The sequence below is a fragment of the Empidonax traillii genome, unplaced genomic scaffold, assembly GCF_003031625.1.
Source record: "Empidonax traillii isolate 1590-97213 ecotype Southwest subspecies unplaced genomic scaffold, ASM303162v1 scaffold1378:size168296, whole genome shotgun sequence".
Classification (NCBI taxonomy): Eukaryota; Metazoa; Chordata; class Aves; order Passeriformes; family Tyrannidae; genus Empidonax; species Empidonax traillii.
Genome location: NW_020956571.1, coordinates 154526 through 163551, shown reverse-complemented (window position 1 = coordinate 163551; position 9026 = coordinate 154526). Strand labels below are relative to the sequence as shown.

The following is a 9026-nucleotide window of genomic DNA, read 5'->3' as shown; positions in this document are numbered from 1 at the left end:
TTCACCAGGAAACATAGCATGTGTCCAATTCAATGTGTCAGCAGCTTTCAGTCCTCAGTTCAGCTTATCAACAGATAAACCATTCAAGGTCTGTATCATAACCTCTTAGAGAGGATGTGACAAGATGATTTTTGATAAATAGTGGAACCTTGGTACTACAGAAGTGGCTCTTGACTTGCCAAGGAGACCAGGTCTCTTGAAGTAATCCAACGTTTTGTCAGCAGCTGCTAGTTAGATATAGTAATTTTATTGTCTTTCCATACTCACCCACATGCTATGGTCTCCATTCAGAATATGTTCACTTTATACCCTCCTACATTTAATTACAATGGAATAGCAAAATGTTTCTCTTACATCAGAATTCTGCAAGCTTCTTTCTGAGGGTGACCTTGAATATGTCTGGCACATGAGAAGTGCAGTGGAAGACAGGTACTTTGTCTCCTACACCTCTGCCATACTGCCTGTGTCCAAAACTGATATCACAATTTGAATTAACAGAAAGGAACATAAGGAAGTGCTCATTTCTGTGTGGGAATGCACATTCAGAACTGAACTTTCACGTGCATGCTATAAAGAACAAGAAACCAAAGACAGATTAGAAACCTTATTAACTCTTTGGGGTGGGAAGCATGACTTAAAAATCAGTATGTGACCCATTACTATTTTATAATTTTCTCTTTGGCAAGTTGAAAGTAACAGTTTGCCAGGCTTGTATTTAAACTTTTATGGAATGATGTGGGGAAGTTAAATATGACGGTTCAGGCAAGAGAAAATACAGGAAAGATAGATGGTGTTGGGAAAGTTTGTCCAGAGAGTCAGAACAAAAGTTTATTATCAAATATACATATTATTTTGATCTAATATCCGTTTAAAACATTTATTTTTGATGAAGTACCAGTTTGTGATTGTGACCGTAATATTTTTAGATTCAGGAAGCACACACAGGAATAACAGGACCAAAAGCATGACCATGGCTGTGCTGATTTAAATGAGGAATCTTATTTCAAAGAAGTAGAAGAAGGACACCTAAGAGAGTTAAACCCTATCAGTCACCATAGAGACCCCTGAAGGACGCCATACTGGGAGCCCAGCACCAGCATGTACCACTCACTGGAAATCCCTTGGGAACAGGTAAAAAGAAATCAGCACAGCTAAACAAAGTAAAGCAAAGGAATTTACCGGAGTTATGAAGTTAGCATACAAAATGATGGAGATGTGTTTCAGTGAAGAAAAGGAAAAAGTTACAATTTCTGAGAGAATAAACATAAAACTATAATTAGGCTACCACTTGCTTCGTAAATGTTCTGGCAAAATTTCAAGGTGTTCATTTTCCCCATAAGTAATTTGACTTGTCTATGACAAGTCAAAAGACAAATTAATGGCTTGATTCACTGGTTTTTCTGCCATTCATATCATGCAGATCAGGATGAGAATGAATATAAAGTGCTGCAGAATCAAGCCGTTTTATACTTCTTGTAGTCAGTATGAATTATAATCGGAAATGTAGGAAAAAAATGGATCTGTTTCTAAACCATCTTTTCTGAACTTTACAGCAAGTGCAACCATACAAATCTTTCCCCATTGAGACATCAGAATGCCATTAGTGTGTGGTAAATCAAACCATCTGATTTTTATATTCATACCCTGGAGTCGCTTTATGTGTTTATCTGTGCCTCATTACTGGCAAATTTACTCCCTGATACAGCAGGGCCAAATCTGTCATGCTCACAATCGCTGATCTTCCAAGTTCATGCACTTCCCACTTACACGCAACTAGATCCTGCCTAGTTATAGCCACAATTTGCTTAAGGGTCATACCTCCAAATTTGCCTCTCAGTTCTGCCTTTCAGGGACTTTTTAGGAGTTGTCTGTACTTTGTGTGGTGCTTTTCTGCAGCTACAGCAGGCAGTGGTTTACTGGCAATTCTAAAATATAACATTACTGTGATTTACAAACAGTACTATGTTGTTTTGGACAGTAACACCCCGTAAGAAAAAAACCCACAAGACAACATTCCCAGTTTCCTCCCTCTGTTGTATTAACCTGTTCTTGGGCAATTCTTCAATATCACAAAGCATGGTCACTCAATCTTCTCTTATTAAAATAACCCAAACACATGCATATAAATTCTGGATATTAATTAGTAATTATATAAGATGGCAAGCGGCTTTTTTTGAAACAAATAAATATGCATTTTTGCTTGATTCACTATGACCATTAAATATTTACATAATTGCATTCCAGTTACTCTCTAGCACATGTATTATATTATAAACACTCAGAATTTTTTGTTTAATTGTAATTTATTTCATATTTTTTCATTTTTACTTCCTTCTCAATACAATTTTTTTTCTTAAGCTGTAAGACTGTCAAAACACTATTATTGAGGCCATCTACCTGTTGACTTGATTTTTTATTTCAATTATCAGCCACTAGGAAAAAAACAGTAAGCCATAGAATCTAATTTTGTTAATGGAACTTAATGCAACTCTACGTAAACTAAAAATAATTTGAATCTAATAAATAACCACTTGCTCCTCCAACAACCATGACCAGACTTTATTAAGACTACCAGAAAATACACCTCAGAAAACCATTAGAAGTGCAAAAAGTCCATAAAGTAAAGCACACGGGTATGCAATCAGTAGCTGCTGTCCTTCCATAGCCAATGCAGAGGTAAAAATTTTGGAGGCTGACAGACTGCACCATCCAATAATAAACAGAGCTAACAAAATTCCTGGGATCCCCCTAGGAGGAAAAAGAAACAAAACACAAAAGAAACATGACAGAGTCCACATATTATCAAACATAGCATCAAATCTTACCAAACTCAAGTTCATGTCTATCAGCTTGCTGTTGATAAGGTAACAGTCACTGGAAGAACCAAGGACTGAGTATTATAATGAAAGTCAAGCATAAGAACAAATTAAAATTGTAACCATAAACAAGAAAGTAATTTCTTCATCATGGATAAAAGCTTCAGCATGGATAAAACCATCAGCATGGATAAAAGCATCATCAGAAGTGCTGCTAAGAGGACAATGCACTTCGAAATAAATCTTCTGGGACTCCAGCAGATGCAGCAGCTAAAGTGTAATATTAACGTTAGCAGAGATCCTATTACAGCCAAAATGGGCCTGTAGAAGTTGTTAGGTTCTAAAATGACGCTACAGGCCTACTCTTCTATCAGGAATCCTGATGACCTGGAGGGGTAGCATTTTTGTAATACACAACACAAATTTTAAGTGTGCCTTCGGCTCTGAGAAGAGGCTCTTAAAGACTCACACCTCAGCTGAATGAGCAGAAAGGTGGTGATTGTCTCCCAGGAGAAAGCTGGACTGGCCTTTTAAAACAGGGAGCACATGGAGCATAAAGTAACGAATGCAAGAAGAACCACTGAGGAAAAATATTTTGCTCATCCTGGCATCCTTCTGCACACTGAAAGAATAGTAACTTTCCATGTTGCCTCTTGGTGACAGCTAGGCCCTTCTGAAGTTACATTCTGCAACCTCTCAGGAGCAGCACAGCCTGGAGGACTGATGACTATGGGACTATGGCTGAAAGCCCACTGAAATTCTCCTGCAGACTACATATCGCTCACTATTAAACCTGTAGGAACAAAATCTTACCAATAAATAATGTTTCACTTATGCTTTATTTGCAGTCTATTTGCAGCCTGCTTCTGTAAAATGCATGAGATCACGTGCGTAATATACTGCTGAAGTACATGAGTACATGAAGTAATGAGGTTAGGTGCGTTACACATTTTCGCTGTGCCAGCTTCAAGGACTTCAGGAGAGAATGAACCTCTGCTATTTCCTGAAGGCATTCCTGGTGTCCTACTCTTCCAAAGCATCACCGTAACAGAACCAGAAGGGAGAAACAGGCTGCATATACTTACGTTGGTCCTTTCATCAGAAATCATCTCCACTAATATTATTATTGCAGCTAAACCATGATGAGTAAACCTCTCCTTATGCAATTGACTTAGTTTACTTAATGCAATCATATCACACAAAATAGTTCATTCCTTAGCAGTCCAATCTCCAGGCCAGTAAGGCAGTTGGTGTTGTCAGCTGTTGGGACTTTGAGGGAGGAAGGAGACAATTGATTTTATGATGACTCAGCACCTCATTGCAACTTCAGCATGCTAAAAATAAAACATTAAAGGCCATGTGATTTAATACCATCAATTTAAGTGTTCTTTAAACCTATACAGTGGCATTCAGGGAAATTACACTGAGCTTTGTGAAGCAAGTTTTTGGCCTCTGTTCCAAGAGGAGATGCTAAGTTTCTCACCTAAGCAGAGAGCCAGAAATTCAGAGTTAGTATGGATGGTTCTTTCAGCAGGTACCCATGCCGGCAGAACGATGGGATGCAACAGCAACATACCATGCAATGACCATTTTCAACTAGTATAATAACTTTTTCGGGGACTATCACATGGTAGCACAATTTAGAGCTGTGGATGCTCTGCCTTGAACTGAAGTCCAATGGCCTCTTATGGTTTGTTCCAGGACTGGCAGAGAGCAGGATGGAAAGGTGACAAAAAATCATATTGGAACCAAGAGATACGTGTGTGCACCTGTAAATTAAGACCTCAATCTAACGTGTTATTGCTGAAAGGAATGGTTTGGCAGAGCACTTTTGTCTGGCACACCCATGAGGTCAAATCCTCTAGCGCGGGAGAAGGGTAAAAAGCAGATGTCATGCTCACAGTGACTAAAAGGACTGGGGCCACACTGGTGTGAGATTGAGATGGGGGTACAGATGTGAGCAGACCCTTTCCACTAATTTCTCTCTCACACCCTGCAGATGAGCCCTGTGCATTGGCTGCATCTAAGAACTTCTTTCTCTGCTCTTACATTCATTTCCTTCACTGTTTAGTTAAGGAAATAGCTTGACCATTCTGTTTGGGGCTTTGACAGTAAAGAATTGTTGGGGGTTTTCCAGGAAAAGAGTCTGTTGATATTTCCCTCAGAAAGATGACCTAATGAACTTGGCCTTACACATAATAACAACATAGATGGGGCACAAACAAATCTAGTTCCATGCAAGTTTTCTCTTTGGTGCTATTTAGCACCCAAAATGTCCCATATATTGCTTTATTTAGTTACAGTGAAATAGGTAATAATGAAAATTGAGATTTGATAGCTACGTGTTTGCAATAGATGAGTGCACTATCTTTGGTATATTTTCTGTGAGAAAAAAATTGAGGTAAGTTCTTTAGACTTTGAAATAGAAATAATATTTTTTCAAATACTAAAAAAAAAAACCCATGAATGTATTGCTGTCTTTCCTTTGCCATTTTAAATAAGTTTTTAAATTAAAAATGGTGAAGTGTATGTTGGATTGAAAAGTTGCCACTTAATTTTAATAGCATGCTTGCAATAGTTAACCTTGGTACTTGCTGTGTTCAAGCAGTTTCATATAGCAAATGAGAAACGACAGCAGAATCCTGTCGATAGGTACTGAACATTATCAACACATTTTAGAAATAACAGTTCAATTTTTTTTAAAGACTATCACAATACAGAATTTATAGATTTTCAAAATATGTACCGTCTGTAAATTTGCAGTATTTTACAAATGTGTAGTGTGTGATGGGGTATTCCTTGTACAGACAACAGTACTCTGCATAGTTGTAACAGCTGGTTTGGAGTTCACCCCATCTGTCTTACAATTATGTATCTGCATATTTTATTAGGCTGGATTATTAAACAGGTTAATTAAGAAAATATGGCAAGTGTAGGACAACAGAGAATAAATGACTTCTTCAGTGTCACTACTATCCATCTTATCAAGGATACCTCAGAAACACTTTTATACGTGGAATATGGTCATGTTAAGCCATCATAGCTCCACAGAAACATACAACAAGAACTGTGCCCCAAATCTTCATTCTGCTACATAATTTCCTTCAAAAAATTATATTTTTATATATATATATATATATAGACATACTACTTTTCCAAAGAACAAACAGGGGCATTTTTTTATTGATCAGCTGCCAAGTTCCATATATTACAGATTGGAGAGTTAAAAATGTCAGAAAACAAAGTCTAAGAAGGAAAACCACCATTAATAATATGTTAAAAACAGGTAAAAATACTGCTCAAGGCCTTCATGCAAGATCTTGAACTTTCTTGTACTTTACCGTATGTGAACAGTGAGGTAACAGTCTGTATCTCAAAGAACTTACCAAACGATGAGGAAAGGGAAGCTTGCCAAAAAGTTTTCTATCCATAGACATATAACTGAATAATCCTCCACATGTACACAGATACATACACCACTGTACATGTGGCATTTCAAAGTATTTGGTTATTTTCAGGTTTGCAATTGCATCACAACTATACCTCACATATATATATATATATATGTATACAAACAACTCTACTCCATCTTAAACACTTGTTCTAATTCTCAAAATCATTAAGGGTTACAGCATTATTTCATTCTGCCCAACAGAAATCAGTATACAGAAGGAAAGGAAACATAAAGATGAGAGGCCTGATGCTACGAACAAATAAAGAAACAGCTATATAAACCCAAACTTCAGCAGTTGCCTTTAAAATTGATACCTAACTTTGGTCACTGTTGGCTCTGTAAAACAAAAGGCACATCTGAGGCTACTGCAAAAATCAATCAGCACTCTCAGTCCAAGTGAGAAGTAGCGGATTAAGGACTTATATAAAAATGAATGTATACCACCCCTCTCAAACAATTCTGTCTGTTTCCACCTACACAGACACAAAAAATGGTGTTTTGCTTTACAGTTTCAGAAGCCAAAATTCCCTACCTAACCATTTATAAAATGTTTTGCACAACACCAGCCTTCTAGTTTACTGTTCTCCATAGGATTCCTGTTGTGATAGACTGGTACTTACTGTAGTGAGAAGACAACTGCAGAAGATGACAGGATCACCATGGGCAGCAGACAATAGCCCAAGACACTTGCAACACAGCCATGCGAGACTCCCAAGTCACTCATCAGGTTTAGCAGGGCATGCATAACAAGGCACCCCATGGCACTCGTGCCATACACGTATCCAAAATGAACTTTTCCTGCCTGAAATAAATATGAGTAAGCATGAAGTGTCAGAAGTGAGCAAGTGATCTCAAAATAGTGAGAGAAGACAGAATTAGGTTTAGCTTTGTTAATTCTTGTTGTTGACACTCTCTCTCTGCTTCGCCTATCTCAGTTCAGTTGTGTACCATGGTTGATACTTTTCAGTGATTTTTGCATAAAAACAATTTCAAGGTGCAATTGAGAGAATGTGCTTGTTGCTAACTTAAAATTACAAGGCTGATTCTCAGTCTTACTCTCTTTGGGATCTGAACAGGACAGGAATTAGTTGGGAGACTTGGGAAGGTATAATTGGGAAGTTACAAACTGAAGGAACAAACTGAGAAGAAATTATGGAAAGTACATTTTAGTAATTTCACTATAATCTCAAGAAACATCTTTTCAACGGGTGTACACAGGGATGTGAAAAAGTGTCCTAAGTAAATTATGACTCAGGTTATTTGATATGCTTTATATTTTATTACAAACCTTCAACTTTAAACAGGTTGTCAAAAAATTAGTAAAACTTTGCTTAAAATATGCTGGTGTTCAGGACGAATGTGACCATTCTTCCCTTTGACTACTATGAGAAAGACACATTTCTGTGCTTAGATCAATACAACATGTTCATTTCAACATAAACCTGAGTAGTAACTGTTAGCTTGTGTTCTTTTTCTTGTTCTAACAAACGAAAAAAATTCCAGGTGTTTTTTTTTTTTTTTCCTTCCAGGTTTTATTCCTTTGTGGGAATTTAGTGCCTCTGAAAGGTACCAGCCTGGTAGAGTTCAATGTTTTCTAATTTATACACAAAGCTAGTAAAACAGGAAACTGTAGCCACAGCACTACCAATTCCTTCATCTCCTGCCATCAGTTTGAATGATCACCTCCAGGCATAAGTGCATTGTTCACTCCCCAAAACAAACAGTCACAAAAGATGGTTGAATATTTTTTGTTCTCTCTTCAAGCTTTTAACGAATTAAATACTGATTGCTGGCTATGCAATGCTGTCATTTTCACATCTGTGCACCACAAAAACATTCATAAATCAGAAATAAAGTTTGTTATGTCTTGGAACTTTATATCCTAATGATAGCATGCACCTGTGAAGGAGAAAGCTCTTACCTGGAATTCAGCTATTATTTCAGGGCTATGGAATAAACTTCTCAAATGAAGGACCACTGTGCATCACCTTCCTGACACATAACAACATGTCTGTACACATTTAAAACACAGGTGTGTTCGTGCACAGACACACACATATTTATATATTACACACTATATATTATATATTGCATATGATAAACCACATGAGAATCAAAACTATTAGATGGTCACAGTTTTCTAATCAGTTTGTGGCTTATGGTTGGATTCTCTTGTGATGGATTAGTTGGAAACGTTGAATTTTTTCATGTTTTGTAATATTTGCTAGTATACCTTTCATGATGATTAAGGAGTATTAAGATCTATCACCTTACTTATCCATACCTTTTAATCCAATTTGGAGGGAAACAACTCTAAGACCCTTCTTCTCTGCCCCCTCTTCCTGGATCCGTGCATATGGAAACTGATCACTGGCTGCCAGCAGTATTTGAGCTGGACAGATGTAATGCAATGCAGTGGAGAGGGCCTAGCCTAGGGAAGACACAACTTGAAAGTCCTAATGTTGCAGGCTGGTGACAGCTCGCTCACCAGCTCTGGTTGGACAGCGGTGCACACTTACATGAAAGGCAGACTGAGTCAATAAGACCTGACTTTATATCAGCAACATTATGCTGTTTGCAAATTGACCTGGCTCACTGCAGAGCTCTCCTCTGGTTCCAGTCCTCAAGGTTAAGACAGGTACAGCCAGGCTGCCTATATCCTTGCAACATTCTGAGTGTTGGCCTTTTCCCCATCACTGTCTTCCACCATAAGGAATAACCTATTCCTGAACTAATAAGGGTAAGAAATCTTCCTA

At 37.7% G+C, this 9026-nt stretch overlaps 1 protein-coding gene across 2 annotated transcripts in view; it reads right to left on the bottom strand.

Moving 5' to 3' along the window:
* Window positions 1–2527: 2527 nt before the first annotated feature.
* The window catches only part of YIPF7 (Yip1 domain family member 7), a 15232-nt gene continuing 8733 nt past the window's right edge, over window positions 2528–9026 (bottom strand). Inside the window, exons 5-7 of one of the 2 annotated variants that reach the window (XR_003573835.1) lie at window positions 6891–7072; window positions 3902–4085; window positions 2660–2748 (exon numbers count right to left, since the gene is read on the bottom strand). Coding sequence is in view for 1 of the 2 variants with exons in the window: in XM_027906945.1 (XP_027762746.1) it covers window positions 2586–2748; window positions 6891–7072 (345 nt within the window). In the remaining variant the exon portion in view is untranslated. Of the gene's footprint in view, window positions 2749–3901; window positions 4086–6890; window positions 7073–9026 lie in introns of both variants that reach the window. The other variant, XM_027906945.1, reaches the window with a different exon arrangement.